This window comes from Prionailurus viverrinus, chromosome A2 (assembly GCF_022837055.1).
Source record: "Prionailurus viverrinus isolate Anna chromosome A2, UM_Priviv_1.0, whole genome shotgun sequence".
Taxonomy (NCBI): Eukaryota; Metazoa; Chordata; class Mammalia; order Carnivora; family Felidae; genus Prionailurus; species Prionailurus viverrinus.
Window position 1 is genome coordinate 7,144,034 of NC_062562.1, and position 22,006 is coordinate 7,166,039.

Consider the following 22,006-nt stretch of genomic DNA (forward strand, 5'->3'; position numbering starts at 1 on the left):
TGAAGGGCCCCTTGAGCGCTTAGCTGCCCGAATGAGTGCCCGATGTGCCTAACAACGCTCGATCATCTGGAGGTTTTTTTTTCTCCTGAGTGGCCTCCGGCTGTAGTCTCAACCGATGATGGGGGGGAAAAAATGACAAAAATAAGTACTATGATGGTGCATCTTTCTCAGGCAAAAGTTAAGACAACTAAGTCGGAGGCGGGCCGGGACCTTCTAAAGCCCCTCCCTGAAGTTTTCCCAGAGTAAGCTGCGCGCTACCACCGATGAGCGAACCTGTCTAGGTGGAATGGACCTGTACGCGATCCGTAGGGCTCAAGTATAAAATGATCCCCCTGGGCCAGGAAGACCTTTTAGTGTTGATGTGGGCTCTGTGTTGTCTGTAGAGTCTCGCCCTTTATTCCTTAGACCTGTCGCTTTGTCAGTTTCCTCGTCTGTAGTTGGAGTGATGGAACGACCACCCCATAGGGCGGCTGTGAGAGTTGAGATGGAACCCTTGGGCTAGCACTCATTCTTCCTGGCGTAGAGCCAGTACAGGGGCCTAGCCCTCCCTCCCTACACACCAACGATCTCAAACTCTGGGGGACCAGCAGGTAAATAGAGTAACTGAAGTGGCTCAGGGTAAGAAAAACGACAGCCAGATTGCTTGCAAGTTAGAAGAGGGTGTGGGCCTGGGAGCCACGAAGGCTAGTTCCAACCACCCCCGACCCTTGGCTTGAAGACATCACCGTGCGGGGCCTGTGTATCCTCATCCATAAGATGGGGGTGATACTCGTCCTATCTCACTGGGCTGTTGTCGAAGATTAAATGAGAGAGTGCTTGTTTAGCGCTTAGCACGGTATAGGCCCTCGGTAAATATTATCTGTTACCTTCCAGGCTTATTGCCCACCTCTTCACCCTGTTTGGCTTAGAGTGTTTGGAGGCGACCTCCCTCTGGGAAGCCGACAGATAAGCAGAGTCGCTGTAGAAACGGACTCTGATTGATGATTCTGTCTAGCATTAAAAAAAAAAAAAAAGTTCAGACGGAAATGTTGAGTCTTTAAAGACAGGCCTTGGAGTGGTTGGCATTTGGTGACAGCTGATGGCTGTCCTCTCCTGCTTTTGGAGAACTTGGGGAAGTAACACCACTTGGTTACGTCAAAGATCATGGACAGTCAATGTTAGTTATTTCTTTTCACTTCCCCAATTGTCTGTCATTCAGACTCGCTGCTTGGACGTTTTGAAGTAGTTGTGGAGAATGGGTGATTTTTTTTTTTTTTTAAGTTTATTTACTTATTTTGAGAGAGAGAATGCGAGCAGGGGGGGCGGGGCAAAGAGAGGGAGAGAGAGAATCCCGAGCAGGCTCTGTGCTGTCACCACAGAGCCCAATGGGGGGCTCAATCCCACCTGAGCCAAAATCAAGAGTCAGATGCTCAGCTGACTGAGCCACCCAGGCACCCCTAAAATTAATGATTTTAAAGTGAGTAATTCAGTGGCATTTATTACATTCACAGTGTTGTGCAACTGCCACTTTTATCTACTTTCAAAACATTTTCATCAGCCAGAAAATAAACCCTGTACCCGTTAAGCCTGTACGTCATCCGCTCCCCGCCCCCCCCCCCCCCCCATCAGCTCTGGCAACTACCAACCTGCCTCTATGAATTTGCCCATTCTGGATGCTTCATGTAAATGAAATATGTGACCATTTGTGTCTGGCTTCTTTCACTTAGCATAATGGAGGTTCCTCCTCCTAGCATGAATATTTAATTCATTTTAATGGCTGAATAATAGTCCATTGTATGGATATTCCACATTTATCCATTCAACCATTGATGGGCATTGGGGTTGCTCCCATCTTTTGGACATTGTGAATAGTGCTGCTATGAGTATTTTGAGAATCTGTTTTTAATTCTTTACGGTATACACCTAGGAATGGAATTGCTGGGTCATATATAACTTTTTTTTTTTTTTTTTTTTTAAGCAGAGCCTGAGACAAGGATTCAGGCACACATGCTTTAATTTCTTTTAATGTTTATTTATTTGAGAGAGAGCAGGAGTGGGGGAGTGGCAGAGAGAGGGAGACACAGAATCTGAAGCAGGCTCCAGGGTCTAAGCTGTCAGCACAGAGCCTGATGCAGGGCTCGAACCCACGAACCACAAGATCATAACCGAAGTCGGTCATTTAATCAACTGAGCCACCCAGGCGCCACTCTATGTTGAACTTTTTGAGGAACTCCCAGACTCTTTTCCACAGTGGCTGCCCCATTTTGTGTTCCCACCAACCACGTATGAGGGTTCCAATTTCTCCACATCCTCATCAACACTTGCTATTTCCTATCTTATTTGCTTATTTGCCATCCTAATGGGTGTGAAGTGGAATCTCATGGTGGTTCTGGTTTGCATTTCCTTGATGTTGGGCATCTTTTCAGGTGCTTCTTGGCCATTTGTATCTCTTGGGGAAATGTCTGTTCAAGTCCTTTGCCAGTTTTAAAATTGCGTTGTCTTTTTGTAGTTGAGTTACAAGAGTTATTTATATATTATGGAGAGCAAGCAGAAGAAAGAAAAACAAAAATTTCCCCGGATTTATTTTGGGGCACTCTCTCAATGCTTTTTCAGGCATTTACAACTCTGCCTTGGCCTTCACTTCCTGTTTGTGCTGAGCCTAGAGATGAGCCAGGAAGCTTAGAGTCTTCTCCAGTCTTTTCTGAGCGCTTCTGCCCTGGGCATCCACATTGCTTTCTAAATCCCCCAGGATATATGGGTGCTTCTGAATGTCCGAACTACCCAGAGAAATGCTCACCCCGGCTTTTCCGCCTAGCTTGTGGCACGCCTGTTGTGAAAATCCAATAAAAGGAAACCTCCTTTAAAATGGACTCAGGAGGGGAGCCTGGGTGGCTCAGTTGGTTAAGCGCCCAACTTAGGCTCAGGTGATGATCCCACTGTTCGTGGGTTCAAGCCCCGCATTGGGCTCTGTCTGCACTGACAGCTCGGAACCCACTTTAGATCCTCTGTCTCCCTCTCTGCTCCGCCGCCACTCAGGCCCTCTCTCTCTCAAAAAGAAACAGAAAAAAAAACTTTTTAGATGGAATCAGGACAGAAGGGCTAATGCTCACACACTACCACTCATTGTTCACTGCAGACCTGACAGGAAGAGATCTACCTTGCAAATTGATAGTTTCCTACCTGATTTTACTACCTGAGCAGGAGGAGAAAAGGTTGTCCCTTCCCCTGGTAACAGCCCAGCCAATGAGACACTGTCACCACTCAACCAATGAAACATCGCTACACTTCCAACTCCCAGTTTAATCCAATGGACCTCTTGTTCATAACAGCCTTCCTGACTCCCCCCTTTCCTCTATAAAAGAGTGTTCCTCTTTTCGTTCTCCAGACCTGCCCATGCTTTTGCTTCAGCTTGCTTGTCCTTAGTTGCAACTCTGTGCTTTTCCTGAATAAACCCATTTTTGCTAGTAAAACCGTTGGTTAATGTCCCCAGTGACAACATTTTGCCCCAGGTGGCTGTGGGTTTTCTCCTTTGCCTTACACTATTTTCCAGGAATGCATTCTGAGTTCAATAGACAAAGCGCCTTGAGTCTGTCCCACAGCTAGCCCTCAGACATGTTAGAACGGACAAACACAATACTGCCAACCTCAGAGACCCAGGTACTGGAGCCCCATACTGGGGTGCTGTCCCAGTATGCCCCAACATGGGCTGCTGTCCTCAAGACCTCCACCATGCTGGGAAGGAGCTGAGGGCAGGGTGGGGAAAACACCACGGAGCTTTCCTCCCACGTTCAAGGTTCCTTTTCATTTTGATTCAGTGTTCACTTGGTTGGCATAAACCTTTGGCTGTTTTCCAAAGTTCAGATAAAGTTGATTGTGACTGTGTTTGCTCAGTTTGTCAAAGCTTCTGCACAGGGACGGGCCCTCGGAGCTACCAACTCCGCAACTTCTGCCGACACCTGGGGCCTGAATGGGTGACCCTTGTGTCCTTCGACTGAGCAAAAACTCTCCCCTGTCCAAGTACTTAACAAATATTTGCTGAGTGTCTACACTGTGAATAAAACAGACTCTGTCCATGTCCTCATGAAGCTGCCATCCCAATGTAGGAGCCAGCTCAAACAAGCTCAGCACTCAGACGCCTTCAGGTAGTTACAGGCGTTAAAGAGTAAATGCTAGGTGGTAGATGGATGGCTCATTTCACCTGGGTGGAGTCAGGGAAGGCTTCTCAGAGGAGGTGGCATTGAATCTCAGACTTGAAGTCGAAGGGAGAGGAGGCAAGTGGAGAGAACAAGAACAGTGCCCTGAGGTGGGAAGGTACTCCGAGGGCTCAAGGGGCAGCTCAAGGGGCAGCGAGGAAGTGGAGTGGAGGGAGGGGAGTGGTCAGAAAAGTGATGGGAGCAGCTGTGCAGGCCACATGTATAGGGTCCCTCTTCCCTTGTAGCACTGGCCCCGTAGTCAGCCTGGGGCTCTTACAACCATGGGGAGTTTGCAAACTAGCTTCTGGAGGCCACGGATCCCCCGAAATTATAACCAAAAGATTCTGAGAGCGTGTGCTGGGCAGTCTTTGTGTCCCCCACCCCCACCCCAGGGCCATTCTCCACCTTTTCCTGGCCTGCTCTGGAGGCTGATCTCTACACACCGGGTCAACTTAGCTGCCTTTCCCTCTCACATCCAGTTGGGGTTGGCTCTGGCAGGAGATCTGAGGGCCAGAGAGGAAGGTGTAGGTGTATATATTCTGGCTCCCACCCTGTTGGTCTGCATGCTTCTACCAAAGCCCACGACTCCAGCCCTCTCCAAGTTCCACAACTACCTTCCTCCCTAGCAACTTCAGGCCTGAGCTGGTAACAGCTTCCTGACCCTGGGGAGTCAGCATCCCTTGCTGATTTCCCTTCACTCTGCCCATGACTCCTCAGTTGTACCTCTCATGGCTGCTATCTGTGACTAATACAGGTAAGTGTGTCTGTTTTTCTGAATTCAGAATTCTAGGTTATAGATTCCTGCACCACGTTAAATGCTCCCAGGATGGAGTCCTTAACATCCATCCAAGGACTTTAACATATATTATTCCCTTCACCTAGAGTGTCCTTCCCTTGTCTCCTTCTCAGGCTTTTGCAGTCAGATAACACCTCCTCCCAGAAGCCCTCCCTGAACCTGCTGAAGCCAGGTTAGGAGCGCCCCCTTGGTGATTGCCTCCATTATAGCACTTCCTCAACTGGACTCTCATTGTCTGCTTGTCTGACTCTCTAACCAAACTCTGAGCATCCTGAGGGCAGGAGATTTTTTTATTCCTCATGGTGTCCCTGGAACTTAGCAAAGTTCTGAGCCCTTGATGAAACACTAAACAACTGGTAGAATAGATAAGACAGGAATCTCTTAACTCTGTTTCCTACACACCCAGGATAGAGCAATAAAAATAGACTAAATGAATATTTTTTGGCTTTCAGGTCAGACAATCAAGAAATAATTGTGGTTCAGGGGTACCTGGGTGGCTCAGTCAGTTAAGTGTCCAACTTTGGCTTAGGTCATGATCTCACAGTTCATGAGTTCAAGCCCCACATAGGGCTCTGCGCTGACAGCTCAGAGCCTGGAAGCTGCTTCATATTCTGTGTCTCCCTCGCTCTCTGCCCCTCCCCCACTCACACTGTGTCTCTCTGTCTCTCTGTCTCTCTGTCTCTCTCTCCAAAATAAACATTCAAAGAAAGAAACAAAGAAAGAAAAAAAGGAGGAGAAAGAAAGAAAAAAAGAAAGGAGAAAGAAAAAGAAAGAAAGAGAAAGAAGGAGAGAAAGAAAAGAAAGAAAGAAGAAAGAAAGAAAGAGAGAGAGAAAGAAAGAAAGAAAGAAAGAAAGAAAGAAAGAAAGAGAAAGAAAGAAAAAGAGAAAGTGAGTTGTGGTTTACTGTGTGCCAAGCACTGGGGTAAGCATTGTGAAAGTACAAGAGGCACCACAGACCCATCCCTGCACCATGGAAGGAAGAGAGGAAGGAAGAGAGCTGGATGAATTCAATAAATTCAAGCATGTTTTGTAAACCACCATAACCTAATTTAATGGATATTTACAGAATATTATACCAAAACCCTGCAGAATGTACTTTCACTTCAAGTGCGTATAGAATGTGGATTGAGATATGCTGGGTCATTACACAAAGAATCAATAAATATCAAGGGACTGAAATTATATGGAGTGTGTCCTCTGACCACAAAGGAATTAAATTAAAAATCACTAACAGTAAGCTATCTCAAATGTTTGAAAGTTGACACATTTCTAAATAATGTGTGGGCCATAGAAAAAATTCACAAGTGAAATAAGAAAATATTTCTACTTAAGCACAATATGTCAGAGTGTTTGGGATGCAGTTAAAGCAGTACACAGAGGGAAATATATAGCTTCAAATGCTTATACACGAAGATAAAGTTTTAAAATCAATGTTCTAAACTTCCATCTTAAGAACCTGTGAAGAGCCAATGAAACACAAGGTAAATAGAAGAAAGAAAAATAAAAAGACAAAAAGCAATGAAATCAAAAACAGAAAATAGAGAAAAACAACGAAGCCCAAAGCTAATACTTTGAAAAGATTAATAAAACTGATTAACCCCTAGCAAGACTAATCAAGAAAAAAAGAGAAACAACACATTACCATTGGAAGAAGGAACATCACTACAGACCCTACAGACATTAAAAGTGTAATAAGGGAATACAAACAGTCTTATACGGATAAGTTCTACAACTTAGATGAAATAGACAAATTCCTTGAAAATATAACATGCAAAGTTTAATAAAAGAACATCACAATGCACTGTAGTATAATTCAGCAAGGAAATTTTTCTAAGTCCAGAGAGATCTGGAAAGATTTCTCAGAAGCGATATTTAAGCTGAGACCTGAAACAGAAGTGGAATTTTACCGGGTTTCCCACCTCCCCCCAGACAATTTATTAATTTTTTTAAGTTTATTTATTCTTGAGAGAGAGAGAGAGAGAGAGACTGTGAGAGGGGGAAGGGCAGAGAGAGAGGGAGATACAGAATCCAAAGCAGGCTCCAGGCTCTGAGTTGTCAGCACAGAGCCTGAAGCGGGACCCGAACCCACGAACCACGAGATCATGATCTGAGCCAAAGTCAGACACTTAACCGACTGAGCCACCCAGGTGCCCCAGAATTTTACCAAGTTAATAGAATTGTGTCCCAGGAAGGAGAGACAGCATGTACATAGGTCCTGACATTGGAATGAGTTTTGTGTATCCAAATAGAAAAGTCCACAGTAATGACCCTTTTTGTTGTTTAGTGAACATATGCTTACATCCTTCCCTGGGGTAAACCTCCAGGTAGACCCTCTTGACCTGAACAGAACTGTTTAGAGAGACCAAGGCAAACTTGTTGGTAAGACAGACATTTGGAAGTTTCTGGGCTGTAAACAGGAGGCAATTTATTCTGTAAACTGTAACATTTCCTCATTTTGGAGCCAGAGTTCCCTCTCACCTGGCTGGTGACGAGCCTGTGGCCTCAAACTGGGAGCACTCACATCTCTAGGCATTGCACTTCATACCATGAGTTCCTTGGATCTAATACCTGCTACTCTTAGCCCCATTCTCCAGAGCAGTGAACTGAGGCCTCAAAGAAGGACCACATCTTGCCTGAGGTCACAGAGGCCAAACACTAACCACTGTGCTTTACCAACTTCCCCCAAATATACATTTCAACTTTGGAACTGGTTGGGCTGAGGTTTGTGTTTTGGGCATAGGTTTCCCAAATAGCCCATGGTCCTTGCCCTTCCTCTTCAGGAGGAGAAAACACGCACACGTGCACACATGTACACACACACACACACACACACACACACACACATGACCATCTTAGCCATTTGTCCCTCCTCCCATCTCTACAGAACAGTGGCCACCAAGGTGCAGAGCAGTGCCAGGATCTGATGTGCATCCGTGGAAGGGGCGGGGAGAGGAGAGAGTCCCTTTCAGTAGCCAACTATGTGTGTGCAACTTCCTGCCAGTGAGGAAACATTCGTTCAAATCAGCCCTGGTTCTCCTTTCCCTGGTCTGGCCTCACAGGAGGAGTTGGCAGTGAGCTGTGGGCTGCACTGGCCTCAGCCAGACTTCCTGGCCAAGCTCAGGAGGAGAGATGCCCTGGACTGTCCTGCTCTTTGCAGCCGGTGAGCCTGATGTCCCCTGCGCCACCCCCGCCCCGCTCCCGCCACCCTTGCCCACCTGACTCTGCTCTGGGGGCAGGAAGCAGCACAGGGCTGCCTTCTCCAGGTGCCGGAGGAGGCAGAGCCCTGACAGATCTGCCCCAGGGCTTTGGAAACGCCCCAGGAGCATGGCTTTCTCTTAACGGGCTCCTCATCAACCCCCCTCCCCCATCAAGGATATCAGAAATCCCACCCCACCGAGGACAGCAGTGCCCACGCCCCATGACTCAGCCCCACTTGGTTTCTACAGGCTGCTACCTCCATGGCTGGGGCACCAAGAGGATCCGCTGGGGGGTGGGGGAGTAGCTGGGCAAAGGTCCGGAGACTGGACAATGTAGATCTCACTTGAGCTAGACACTCTGCTCAGGAACCTGGGGGCAGCTGGGGAGACACTTGTCCCTCCTACAGGAAACTGTACCCCGAAAACCCCGATTCCTCACCACAGCCTGGGAAACAGGAGAAACCCTCTGCCTTCCGTTCCTCCTGTTCTTTCCCTGGTTCATCCCCTCCAGCCACCCTGGCTTCTCAGAGAACCCCACACCCTTTCCATTGTCCCAGCATGTGCCTGTGTTCCTCCCTCAGCCTGGAATGCTCTCCCCCAGCTCTTCCTGTGTCACCTCTTCAAGGAAGCCCTCCATGGCTGCTCCAACCAAGGCAGCCTTCCCATTATCCTGTCTGGGGTGCTCACAGTGCTTCTTGCATCTTTGAGAACATCAGCCCCCCCGGAGGCAGGCATGTCCAGCTGTCTGTCGTTCGCTTTCGCCGCTCTGTCCCCGGCCCCTGAAACAGGGCCTGGCATACAGTGAGTGCTGTCGATCGAAGCGGCAAGGGTATAATTGCATTGCTATGCGGGAACCACTGCTGTCATAATAAAATGACTCAGCAACAGTGACCGTCCCCCCCAACCAGGTGCTAGCACCCAAGCCCCTGAACACAGCAGCGGAGTGGGATGACTAGCCTCGGGTAGTAAATACAAACCAAGGCCCAGAGGGGGTCAGCCACTTGCCCAAGGCCACGGAGCCAGATGGGCCTCTGCTCTCAGCGCTCACCCTGCGTCCCTTTTTTCTGCATTCCAGGCTCCTTGGCCATCCCAGCACCATCCATCCTGCTGGTGCCCCCACACCCCAGCAGCCAAGAGGACCCCATCCACATCGCCTGTGTAGCCCCCGGGGGCTTCCCAGGGGCAAATTTCACGCTGTACCGTGGCAGGCAGGTGGTACAGCTCCTGCAGGCCCCCGCGGACCAGCTGAGCGTCACCTTCAACTTGACCGGAGGAGGCAGGGAGGCTCCGGGGGGCACATTTCACTGCCAGTACGAGGTTCTAGGTGAACAGCCGCAGCTGTCCGACCTCAGTGACACTGTGAGTGTCTCCTTCCCAGGTAAGGCCCTCCAGCGGGCCCCTCACTGCCTGGGGCTCCATTCTCTCACCGCTGAGCCTTTGCTTATGCTGTTCCCTCTGCCTCGTGGGACAAGCCAGGCCTCCGGCTTGCCAGCGCTCACCCACCTTTCCTTGGTCAGTCCTCAGTCATCCCACGCGATGCGTCCTGCCATTCTCCCCATGTTGCCGATGGGGAAACTGAGGCATCAGAGATGGGGGGGCTCACCCAAGTCACACGGCTAGCGGGCAGCGGAGCTGGGGTTCCGTTGGCTCCGATATCTAGGCGTTAACACCTCCACACTCTGCTTCACCCTCCCCTCCTGGCCACGTAACATTTTTGAGCACCTTCAGAGCACCAGGCGCTGGCGAAACAAAGTCCCTACCCTCTCACAGCTGACATCCCGAGGGGATGCAGACAGACGATAACCAAGGAGTCCAATATATAGTCAGTGTGCCAGCAGGAGACAAAGGGGCAGGGATGAAATACAGCCTGGTAAGGGGTGTCATTTTATTTTACTTTATTTTATTTTTACTTGAGAGAGAGAGTGTGTGTGTATGCATGAGTAGGGGAGGGGCAGAGAGAGGGGGAGAGAGAGAGAGAGAGAGAGAGAGAGAATGAGAGAATCCCAGGCAGGCTCCACGTTCAGCACAGAGCTTGATGCAGGGCTCGAACCCACGACCCTGGGATCATGATCTGAGTGGAAATCAAGAGATGGTCGCTCAACCAAAGGAGCCACCCAGGTGCCCCAAGGGTGTCATTTTAAATACAGACAGCGGCCAAGGAAAGCCTCTCTGAGGACCTGAATGAGGGGTCAGCCATGTGGGTAGCTGAGGCAAAAGGGTCCCAGCCAGTGGGAGCAGACTGTGCAAAGGCCCTGAGGCCGGAACACGCCTGGTGTGATTGAGGAACACAGAGGCCCTCGGTAGGGCTGAAGCATGGCGGGCGAAGAGGAAAGTTGGGGGACAAGAGAACAGGGAGGTGGCGAGGAGGATCGTGGTACACCTTTGGCTGCATTAAGGACTTTGGCTTTTCGTCTCAGTGAGACAGAAACCCTGGGAAGGCTGATATTTTTCTGTGGTCTTTTCAGGACAGGGGGCTGGGTGTGGGCTCCGGATCAAGGAAGGAGCAGGAGGGAGGGAGGAGCCTCCAGGTAAAGCCTCTGCATCACCATCAATCAGAACATTGCAGCTGCAAAGAGAACTTTGTTGCTAGCAGAGGCCCCCACTTAAAGAGAACTTTGTTGCCTCCAGAAGGCCTAGTCATTGAGGTGACAGAACAGTCTGGGCCTTTGAGCTCCACTATCAAAGGCCCCCTTCTCTCACCTTGAGCCTGTGGTCTCAGAGTGGGGAGGTGACAACATCCCTCCTGCCCCAAATGAATGAATGAACAAGGACTAACAGTGTGAGAATACCAAGCATGTGTCTCTCCTTCCCCTTCCTGGCTTAGCTCCTGATCTCCATGGGGATCAGGTCATCTCCTCCTGTCTCCCCTGAGAGATCTCCTCTCTCCAGGGAGGGGCAGCCAACTCCCTTTCAGAGAAGTAAACTCTGAAGCTGGGCCTTCATGCTTTTGTGGCTGATTTCTGCATGGACCCCAGGGTCCACCATGGGGCTGGGGGTGGATGTCATCTGACCCCCTGGTACCCAGCTGAAGCCAGCAGGACCCTCAGGCTGCAAGTCACTGGAAACTTGACTCAAACCGGTTTCAGAAACAAAAGAGAATGTGCTGGTTTGGCGAGCTGAAGTCAGTATGCAGTTTTGGCTTCAGGCATGGCTGGATCCAGGTGCTCATAAAGAAGTCAGGAATCAAGTGCCACCTCTCCGTTCAGCTTTCTCCTATATCTTATTCTCAGGCAGGACCTCTCCTTCATGGTGTCAAAATGTGCCTAGAGGATCCAGATGTATATCCTACCAGCTTTGTAATTCTGGCCAAAAGAGTAACCCTCTCTTCCCAGTAGCCTAGCCAAAGTCTCAGAATTAGCTCTCATTAGCTCAGCTTTGGCCGCATGCCCATCCCCGAACTAATCACCATGGCTGGGGGTGGGGGAATATGCTAATTCACCAGCACGGAGGTTTGCTAGATCCCCAGTCCAGCTACACCAGCGTCAAATGGTTGGGCAGGATGGTGGGGGGAAGGCTGGATCCCCACATGTAATCTGGAGAAATGACAGGTGTCCCACCTTCACCCTCGCGACCCCGTAACCTGCCCCCTCTCTCTTTTTCTCGTGTTCCTCTAGTGCCCACTTGGATACTGGCACTCTCCTTGAGTCTGGCTGGAGCTCTCCTTCTCCTTGCTGGGCTGGTGACCATTGCTGTGGTGGTCAGGAGAGGTAAGAGCAGGCAGAGAAAGCATGGCCCACCAGCTGCCAGCGTGCAACCCCTGAACATGTAAATGTTCCCGTTTCTTAGAAGTGTGGAGGCACACGGCCGGGGAGGTCTCACTCCAAAACTTAGCCATGAAGAATCCTCCAGAATGCAATGCAATGTTGGGGGGGGGGGGGGCAGGGGAAATTGACACACACAATGCACACACACACACACACACACACACATATTAAAGTTTTCTTATTTATTTTGAGAGAGAGAAAGAGTGGGAGTGGGTGGCAAGGAGGGGCAGAGAAAAGGGGAGAGAGAGAATCCCCAGCAGGCTCCATGCTGTCAGCGCAGAGCCCGATGCGAGGCCCAATCTCGCAAATGGTGAGATCACGACCTGAGCTGAAATCAAGAGCTGGTCTCTTAACGGACCGAGCCACCCAGGGGTCCCGATAGATATATTTCAATTATAAAATACATATAACATAAAGTTTAACATCTTAACCCTTTATAAGTGTGCACTGGCAGCAACATCAAGGACACTCACTCTGTTATGAGACCATCACCAAGGTCCAACTCCGGAACGTCGTCATCTGCCCAAACTGAAACTCTGTCGTTCCCTTTAAACACTAACTCTCCTTTCCTCCTCCCTTAGCTCCTGTCAAGCCCTGAGATTGACATTTAACACAACAACAACAACAACAACAACAACAACAATTTTACACGCTTGTTTGAAGTTTTTACCCGCACACATTACTTATGTCAGGGGCGGGGGGTTGCTGTAACTCTCCTGTTGAGGGGCACGTTGACAGAGGAGAAGGCAAGTTTGGGTCACAAACGTATGAGGGGGCCTTGGGATTCTTGTGTGTGTGTGTGTGTGTGTGTGTGTGTGTGTGTGTGTTTGCAAGCAGGATGCAACCATGACCAAAATCTAATAAATGCTTGTGTGTTTTTTTGTCCCCAGTGAAAGTAAAAAAAATGCAGAAGAAAAGGTGAGGCCATCATCTCTGGAGACCTTCAGAGGGTGGTTTGGGGGAAATGCATACCAAAGGGTTGAGGGGGGGGGGTATAGTGCAGAAATTCCTGTTGGGTGTTAAGGACTCTGAGGCATGGCTGGGTTCTGGGGACAGGATTTCCCTGGCTGGGTAGGCTCCCCATTCCACACAGCGCCCTCTGGTGGGAGGGCCGCTTAATAGGAACGGGCGCCACTTACAAAGTACGTGGGGTATGCAGGGCCCTCGATAGGACCCTCCGCAGCTAGAGCCCGCAATAGCTCCCAGCTGCAGAGGAAGCTGGCTTTTTTTTTTTAAGTTTATTTATTAATTTTGAGAGAGCGCGCACACGAGCACATGTGAGCTGGGGAGGGGCAGAAGGAGAGGGAGAGAGAGAATCCCAGGCAGGCTCCGCACTGTCAGTGCACAGCCCGACATAGGGCCCGAACTCATGAACCATGAGATCATGACCTGAGCTGAGGTGGTTGCTCAACGGACTGAGCCAGCCAGGTGCCCCTAAATAGCCCCATTTTATAGACAAGGAGACTGAGGCTCAGTACTGGGTCACACAGGGAGCAAGTGGCCGAGACTTCCTCACATCCCTTAACCAGTGCTGGGGGGAGGGGAGTAGCACCCCCCTGGGGCTCTGCTGTGCCCAACTTGCAGCCTGTAGGCAGTGGCCCTAGTTCCTGGGCTTTTGTGATGTCCCAACTGGCCCCAGCCTCAGTTTCTCCTCTCTGCGAGAGGGGTGCTCCCCCCCCCCCCGCCCCGGCTGCCTAGTGGCATAGAGCTAGCGGCAGCCCCAGGGATCGAATCCCGACTTCACCTGGCGGTGGGGCTCCTACAAGAGAATTTCCATCTGAGGGGACTTAGGATGCAAAGGAAGGTGTGGAGCAAAGGCCAAGTGTGGAGCCAGGGGCTTCCGGGAACAAGCCTCACTCCCTCCCAAATCCCTTTGCAGAGAGCGAGAATCCTGCTGGGCCCAGATCAACTTCGCCACCACAGGTCTGTACCTTCTTACTCCGATCTCCTGCTTGGCCAGGGTCACCCCTTCAAAGCTCTATCAGACCTCATCACTTGCTCCTGAACCTCTTCGGCGGCCGCTCACTTCCCTTAGGGTCAAGAACACACCCTCCCCTCCCCTGCCCGCCCCCGCCCCCCCCCCCCCTTCCAACTCTCACCTTCTCTCTTTGCCTCGTCCTCATTCTGTGATTGTCCTGACCTCTGCCTACAACATACTTCCTCCCTCCGGTCTTAAAGGCCACCTTCTCCGGGAAGCCCTCCCTGACTCCTAGACAGGGTCTGGGCTGTCTACTTACATTGCCTCCAGCACCCTATGATTCTTCTTACCCCTCAGGAGAAACACAGGTAATCACTGCCTGCTGTGTATGTAATACTCGCCTCCACCTCTGGACGCTCAGTTCCACGGGGGACGGACGGCGTCTGTCCACCGGGGCATGCTGGGCGCTTTGACCATGCCTGGCACTGCCCTTAAATGGAGCCCCCCTTGTGACCCAGAACGTGTCATTCCGAAGGCTTCCACCAGGGGGCGAGAGGCAGCCAGTTTGTGCTCTGCGAGGCTCAGGAAGGGCTCCCTCGCGGAGAAATTCCATCCGCTACTTCTTTCACTCTCCAGCACATTTATTGAGCCCCTACTAGGTGCTAACCTAGTAGCACCACTGAGGGGGAGGCGTCCCTCAATGACCAAGACAGGCGATCTTTGCCCACAAGCCCATACTCCAGTGGGAAAACAGTCGATGGCATGTGGGACCCTGTCTGGGGTGAGGAGGGTGGTCCCGGGCGCGGGGAAATGAGTTGTAAGCAGAGACCGGCAGGTTCAGAGTAGCTGGGTGAAGGGCAGGCGATTGGAGGAGCCCCCGGGGCGGGGGAGGAGCTGAGAGGTGCTCTGTAAAGTGGGAGTCGAGAGGAGAAACCCATTTATCAGAGGGCAGCGAGGGGCCCCTGGGGGAGGGCTCCAAGCGGAAAAAGGACACCGTTCAGTTTGCGGCTGGGAATGGTTCACCCTGCGGAATGGGCTGGAAGGGACCAAAGCATGCTGGGAGGCGGATCCCAAGCCCTTCATCTCGGTGGACTTGAGGCCTGTGTTCTTAGGGGGAGGGCCCCCGGAGGGCGGTGAGCAGGGATTTTAAACTGGCCCCTGGTTTTCCTTTCTCTTTCTATTTTAGATATGACCTTTGACAATTCCCTGTTTGCCATCTCTACGGTAAGTCATTTCATTTCTTGGTTCTGGTTTTCTGCTGACCGTCCTAACCTTAGGAAGGCCTCCGCCAGGCTGGGTCGACTAGATGTCTCGGAGCTTCAGGGGTCCTGGGAAAAGCCTAGAATCACTGAGCAGGGTTTTGTTTGTGAGCCAAGAGTTGGCTCTGATAAATCCCAGGGGATTGCAGGCAGCCACGTCCAGGCCTTGTGGGACAAAGGGCAGGATTCCCCCCGGGCTGGAGCACTGGGACAAGAACCGCACAAGGCTTCCAATTCTTCAGCGCTTCCTAATTTCTATGGGCGGAGATAGACGATGCCACGCGGGGTAAGAGTGAGAGGGAAGCTCACTTCTCACTTAGATAGGAGCCCCAGGAAGCCTCAGAGACTGGCGACAAGCAGGGGGTAGCTATGGAAGATTGCTTCAGGCTCCGGACACGTTGTTGGCACGGTCCAGGATAACTGGAGTGGAGCCAAGTGAGGAGTCGAGGGGCGCCCCGCGGAGAACTTTGACTTTTTGCCCCAAAGTGAGGTGGGAGCCATGGAGGGTTCAGAGCAGAGGGAGGTGACCGAGACAGGTGCTCACAGGCGCCTTCTGGCGGCTGCAGGGAGGACAGACTTAGGGGGTGTGGACGCGCCGGAACGCGGAGGGGTGCGGGGGATGCGTGTGGGGGGCGGGGACCAGAGAGAGGCGACTGTGCTGGTCCAGACAAGCTAAGTGGTAGGTGGCTTGGTCCCGCGTGCTGGCAGCAGAGGTGGGAGAAGCGCACAGATTCAGGGGACAGGAATTCAGGGGGCAGGAAACACGGTGCTGACTTCGGATGGGATGGTGGGCGCAGGGAGCAGGAGGAGGGAGGCGTGGGGGAGTCCTGAGCCTCAGTAGGTTTGGAGGGACAAGAGACAGGCTAGCCCACCGGGCGATGCCCAAGGGCAGGTGGAGACGAGACTCTGGAGTTCCGGAGAGAGGAGCGTGGACATTTCAACTGGCCCCCCCCAGTCACAGGCGGCAGTCCCTGGTGTTCGAATGTGACAAGGAAAGGGAAGGGCCAGTTCAGCCCGGTCTCAGCTCCCGGAGCAGCTCCTGTGCTGTTAAGAAACACCCGGCAGCCAGGGAAGTTCTAAAACTTTCTGGGAGAAGCCACGCGGCTCAAGGCACCATCCTGGTGATTTTTCCTTTTTCCTTTTATTAAAAAAAAAAAAAAAAAAAAAAAAAAAGACATTTACAGGGAGCCTGGGTGGCTCAGCCAGTTAAGCGTCCGACTTGCAGCTCAGGTCATGATCTCACGGGTCACGGGTTCGAGCCCAGCGTCGGGCTCTGTGCTGAACAGCTTGGAGCCCTGGAGCCCGCTTCAGATTCTGTGCCTCCCTCTCTCTGTGCCCCTCCCCTGCTTGTGCTCTGTCTCTCTTTCTCAAAAATAATAAACAAATTAAATTAAAAAAGACATTTACAATGAAACAAGTGGAAACAGATGAAGACAAGGAGAAAAGTTTAAAAAGTATCTTAGTCCTGGGGCGCCTGGCTGGCTCAGTGGAGTGGGCCAAGCGTCTGATTTCATGATGTCAACTGCTCACGAGTTCCAGCCGCGCTTGGGGCTCTCTGCTGTCCTTCCAGGACCGGCTTCAGATCCTCCCTCTCCCTCGTTCTGCCCCTCCCCCCTCTCAAAACTAACTAAACACTAAAAACATAAAAATGTTTCAAAAATAAATAATTAGTATCTTAGACTGGCTGGCTCAGTAGTGCATGTGACTCTTGATTTCGGGGCTGTGAATTCAAGCCCCACATGGGGTGTGCAGCCTACTTAAAAAAAAATAAAAAGAAAAGAAAAAGTATTTTAGTTCTTGTGACTCTATAGGTTTTTTTTTTTTTTTTAATTAAAATTGGGGGGGGCGGTGACTGGGTGGCTCAATCAGTTAAGTGTCTGATTCGATTGCAGCTCAGGTCATGATCTCACGGTTCGTGAGTTTGAGCCCCGAGTTGGGCTCCAGGATGGTGGTGTGGAGCCTGTTTGGGATTCTCTCTCTTGCAAAACAAATAATCTTAAAAAATGGGGGGCTTGGCTCAGTCGGTTAGGGTTCCACCTTCGGCTCAGGTCATGATCTCACAGCTTGTGAGTTCGAGCCCCTTGTCGGGCTCTGTGTTGACAGCTCGGAGCCTTGAGCCTGTTTCAGATTCTGTGTCTCCCTCTCTCTCTGCCCCTCCCTCACTCGTGCTCTGTCTCTCTCTGTCTCTCAAAAATAAATAAATGTAAAAAAAAAAAAAACACATTAGAAAAAAATTGGGGCGTGCACCTGCCTGGCTCAGTCAGCACAGCATGTGATTCTTAATCTCACGGTGGTGAGTTCAAGCCCCACATTGGGCATGGAGCCTACTTTAAAAATACATATTTTTAAATCATGAAATACATCCATATGTCAAAATTATATATATAGTAAAGTATCCTTCTGTCACTAACCCCTGCCCACACACTGGTCTCCTCCACACACACAGGTAACCACCATTAGTAGCTTCTTCGTGTACATGTAAGGAAAGGTGAAAATAGGCCATCTACATCCTCACCCTTTCTCTTTCTTTTCTTTTCTTTTTTTTTAAGTTTATTTATTTTGGGACAGAGAGAGAGAGTATGAGCAGGGGAGGGGCAGAGAGAGAGAGAGAGAGAGAGAGAGGGAGACACAGAATCCGAAGCAGGCTCCAGGCTCTGAGCCATCAGCACAGAGCCCGATGCGGGACTCGAACCCATGAACTGTGAGATCACGCCCTGAGCCGAAGTCGGACACCTAACCGCCTGAGCCACCCAGGTGCCCCGATTTTAACCATTTTTAAATGTTTATTTATTTTGAGAGAGAGGGAGAGAAAGGGGGAGGGGCAGAGGGAGAGGGAGACAGAAGATCCGGAGCAGGCTCTGAGCTGACAGCAGAGAGCCCGATGCAGGGCTTGAACCCGTGAACTGTGAGATCATGACCTGAACTGAGGTTGGAAGCTTGACAGACTGAGCAACTCAGGCACCCCGTACTGTGTTAACCATTTTTTAAGTGTCCAGTTCAGTGGCATTAAGTACATTCATCGTGTGCAGCCCTCCCCACTGTCCATCTCCAGGACTTTGTCTTGCAAAAGTGAAACGCCCCCCCCCCCCCCCCCACTGTACACTAATTTGTCATTCTTAACAAATCCCAGCCCCCAGCAGCCACCATTCTGCTTTCTGTCTCTGTGGGTTTCCGTATTCTGGACACTTTATGTAGAAATGATGCCATATAGTGTTCATCCTGTTGTGTCTGGCTTATTTCATTGAGCACAATATGCCTTCAAGTTTCATTCATGTTGTAACATGTGTCAGAATTGTATTCTTGTTAAAGGCTGAGTAATATTCCATTGCATGTATGTAGCACATTTTGTTTCTTTGTTCGTCTGTTGAGGGACACTTGGGTTGTTTCCACCTTTTGGCTACTGTGAATTGTGCTGCTATGAACATGGGTGTGCAAATGTTTGAGTCCCTGATTTCAATTCTAGTTTCTTCCCGAAGCATGAGAAGCTGTGCTGTTGGCCGCAATAAAAATAAAGCAGCTAACAGTTCTCTGGCTAGCTTGTATTGGGTTACCATACTGAAGGGTTAATGTTCACTTTATAATACCCTATGAAGTGGAGTTCACGTTTTTTTCCCAAATGTTGATTTTTGAGAGAGAGAGAGAGAGAGAGAGAGAGAGAGAGAGAGAGAAGGTGGGGGAGGGGCAGAGAGAGGGGGAGACAGAGGATCCAAAGCAGGCTCTGCACTGACAGCAGAGAGCCCAAGGCAGGGCTGGAACTCACAAACCATGCGATTATGATCTGAGCCAAATTCGAACGCTTAACTGACTAAGCCACCCAGGTGTCCCAGGAGTTGACATTTAAAAAAAAAAAAAAATGTTTATTTATTTATTTATTGACAGAGAGAGAGAGAGAGAGAGAGAGAGAGAGTGAGAGTGAGAGAGAGAGAGAGAGTGAGCACAAGCCGGGGAGGGACATAGAGAGAGGGAGATACAGAATCAGAAGCAGGCTCCAGGCTCTGAGCTGTCAGTGCAGACAGACGTGGGGCTCAAACCCACAAACCACAAGATCATGACTTGAGCCGAAGTCAGACGCTCAACTGACTGAGCCACCCAGGCGCCCCTGACTTTTTTTTTTTTTAATAGACAAGAACATTGAAGCTAATTATGGGCCTTAATGGGGTCATCCAGCTAGGCAGGTGCAGGACTGGGATGGAACCCCAGCCAGCTCTCACCTACCAAGCTTTGGTTTTAGTAAGTTCATCTATTCTTTTTTTTTTTTTTTAATTTGTATGTTTATTTATTTATTTAGAGAGAGACAGAGACAGCATGAGTAGGGGAGAGGCAGCGAGAGAGGGAGAGAATCCCAAACAGGTTCTGCACTGCCAGCACAGAGCCCAATGCGGGGCTCAAACCCATGAACCGTGAGATCATGACCTGAGCCGAAGCCAAGAGTCAGCCCCAGTTCATCTCTTCTTGGCTGGCATTTGGGGCAGGAGCCTCCAAGGCGGAGGAAAGGATAGACTTCTGAGGAAGGTTTTGTGGGAGCCCAGGCAGGAGGGGAGGAGATGATGGTAACAGTTTTGTTCACTTAACAGTTGGTACTTGCCACGTGTCAGGCACTCTGTCTCTTTAATCCCTTTATGTTTTGTAGCAACTCTAGGAGGGGTGTATGAGCGTTCTTCCCATTGCGTAGAAGGAAATAGTGAGGCACAGAGGGTTCAGGTTACTCCACTGACGTCAGACTTCTAGGCCAGGGCGGAGCTGGGGTTTGAACCCAGGCTGTCAGATTCCCTACCCAGCATACAGGAAGTCAGGAGGACAGAAGGCAGGATCTGGGTCCTAAAGCTGTGGGTGTGTGCGAGGGTGGGGGGTTGTGAAATGGGACCTGAGGAACTGGGGGAGTCTCAGTCTCAGAATGGAGGCAGACCCGAGATCCAGAAACCCCAAATCACACTCTTCTCTGTTTTTCCTCCATGGACAAAGAAAATGAATCCAGAAGATCCAGCCACGCTGGATGCTTGCTCGGGCTCCGTCGAGACACCTGGCAACTCCGGGCCCCGGAAAAGGCCCACTTCCACATCTTCCTCGCCCGAGCCCCCCGAATTCAGCACTTTCCGGGCCTGCCAGTGAGGCTGAGGATCGGGGGCCCCTCTGTGTCTGTGCACTCTCCATTCAGCCCCCTGTCTTGAGGGCCTGAGGTTGCTCTAGCTACTTTGGGGTTTCTGGCTGCTGCTTTCTCAGGGAATTGAATAGAGGAGACCAAGAGAATCCTTGGCCTTGGGACCTTCCTCGACAGAGGAGCAGGAGTGGCAGAGGGGTCGCCCACATTGTCCTGGAAGCTGGACAGAAAGTGGGAGCACTCTTTGGATTCTACCCAGGGAGGAGATGTTAGGATCCCTGTGGCTCTCAGCTGGGCCATAAGAGGTCTGAATTCTCTGCACACCCTTCCAGTTTCCTCCTCCTCCTGCGGCGTCTGACTCGACCAGCCCAACTGGGTTTTTGGAGCATAGGGTACCTGGGGGTATGTTCTGTATGTCTGTCCTACTGGCATGCCTAAGTTATTAATTATAACACGTGTTGAGCTGTTCCGAAAGTCTCTGTGGAGTGTAATCCTTCAAGCCCAGGATCTCTGGGTCTAATCACTGGATGCCTAGCGGGAGGGGAGCAGTACCCAAATGCATCAGGCTGTCAAGGTATATGGTGAGGCCCCTGGGGGTACAGGAAGGGGCCAGTGTCATGCGGGGTCTTTGCTAAAGTCCTTGCGTTGGTGAGTACAAGGAGTGGAATGATGGGGGCATTGATGAGGAGGTCCAGAGAACTGTGGGAGCTGCAGAAGGTGGGAAGCCACCACAAGCCTTTTGGGACCCTCCGGAAGAGAATGGAGCCCTGGAGCAAGGGGGTCTTGGAAGATAGATGTGTGTGTGTGTGTGCGTTTGTGTTGTGCGTGTCCCTGTGAAAAGGGGCACTTGATCCTGCTTTGCTGGATTCGTTGGCTAGTCAGCGCTGGGGGGAAGGGAGGGGCTTAAGGGAGGGACCCAGAAGGAGGGATTCAAGAATTTTTTGTGGGGGAAGAGATGGCCAAGGATGGAGGAGGAGGGTGCTAGGGGAAGCGGGCGGAGACGATGGGGAAGAGACAGGAGCAGTTGACTGCTGGGAGAAGGGACCTTTCCGCAGATGCAGGATGAGGGCGGAAGCTGAGTCCCACCTCAAACTGATTTTCCCTTCTGGAAAGCGGGGTAGGGGGGTGGGGGCCACAGGCTGGGGGCGTGTCCAGGAGCCTGGCCCCGCCCCTGCTCCGGCCCTCCTTGTGAGGGGAGAGCCTCACAAAGCCACATCCGGGGGGGGGGGGGGGAAACAGGGCCGGTATAGGGGAGGGGCCTCGTCGTACCGGCACCCCGCCCCCCGCGTGCCTCCTCACAAAGCCGGGCAGGGCCAGGGGGCGGAGCTCGGCCGCAGAGGCGTGTCGTAGCGGAAGGGCGTCAGACCCTCCTCCACCGTTCGCCGCTGGGGAGCCGCCTCACAAAGCACGGCCGTTTGCGCGGGGCGGGGCCAAGGGCGTGTCCACATGGCCGAACACCGCCCCCCCCGGGGCGCGCCGCTGTCCCCGCCCCGCCCCGAGTCTCCGCTCCGGCCCCGCCCTACAAAGCTCGGCCTTTCGAGCCGCGTCGGGCCGGGGGCGTGGCCAAGTCCTAGGGGCACGTCCGCGAGGCCGAGCACCGCCCCCCGGCTCAGGCTCCGCCCCCGCCGTTCCTGGTCCGCGGAGCCACCTCACAAAGCCGCGACCTTACGCGCGGGGCGGGGCGGCCCCGCCCCCCGGCGCCCTCTTCCTCCCCCACCCCGTGTCCCAGGCGGCCCAGCAGGGGGCGCTGCGCCACGGGGCCGGGCCACGGCGGCAGTGGCGACGAGGCGGAGCGTGGCCGG

At 51.6% G+C, this 22,006-nt stretch overlaps 1 protein-coding gene across 4 annotated transcripts; it reads left to right on the forward strand.

Moving 5' to 3' along the window:
* The first annotated feature begins 212 nt into the window (after positions 1–212).
* CA2H19orf38 (chromosome A2 C19orf38 homolog) lies at positions 213–20,670 on the forward strand. 4 transcript variants are annotated; one of them, XM_047849541.1, is made up of 9 exons: positions 213–294; positions 4,799–4,926; positions 8,028–8,128; positions 9,241–9,543; positions 11,780–11,872; positions 12,820–12,847; positions 13,809–13,852; positions 15,034–15,071; positions 20,069–20,670. In XM_047849541.1, the coding sequence occupies exons 3-9, from the start codon at positions 8,098–8,100 to the stop codon at positions 20,213–20,215; spliced, it is 684 nt and encodes a 227-aa protein (XP_047705497.1). In that variant the 5' UTR covers positions 213–294; positions 4,799–4,926; positions 8,028–8,097; the 3' UTR covers positions 20,216–20,670. The 4 variants fall into 4 exon arrangements, with proteins under 4 accessions (XP_047705497.1, XP_047705496.1, XP_047705499.1 ...); XM_047849540.1 differs by lacking the exon at positions 213–294 and adding an exon at positions 314–590; XM_047849543.1 differs by lacking the exons at positions 213–294; positions 4,799–4,926 and adding an exon at positions 314–590.
* Positions 20,671–22,006: the final 1,336 nt, after the last annotated feature.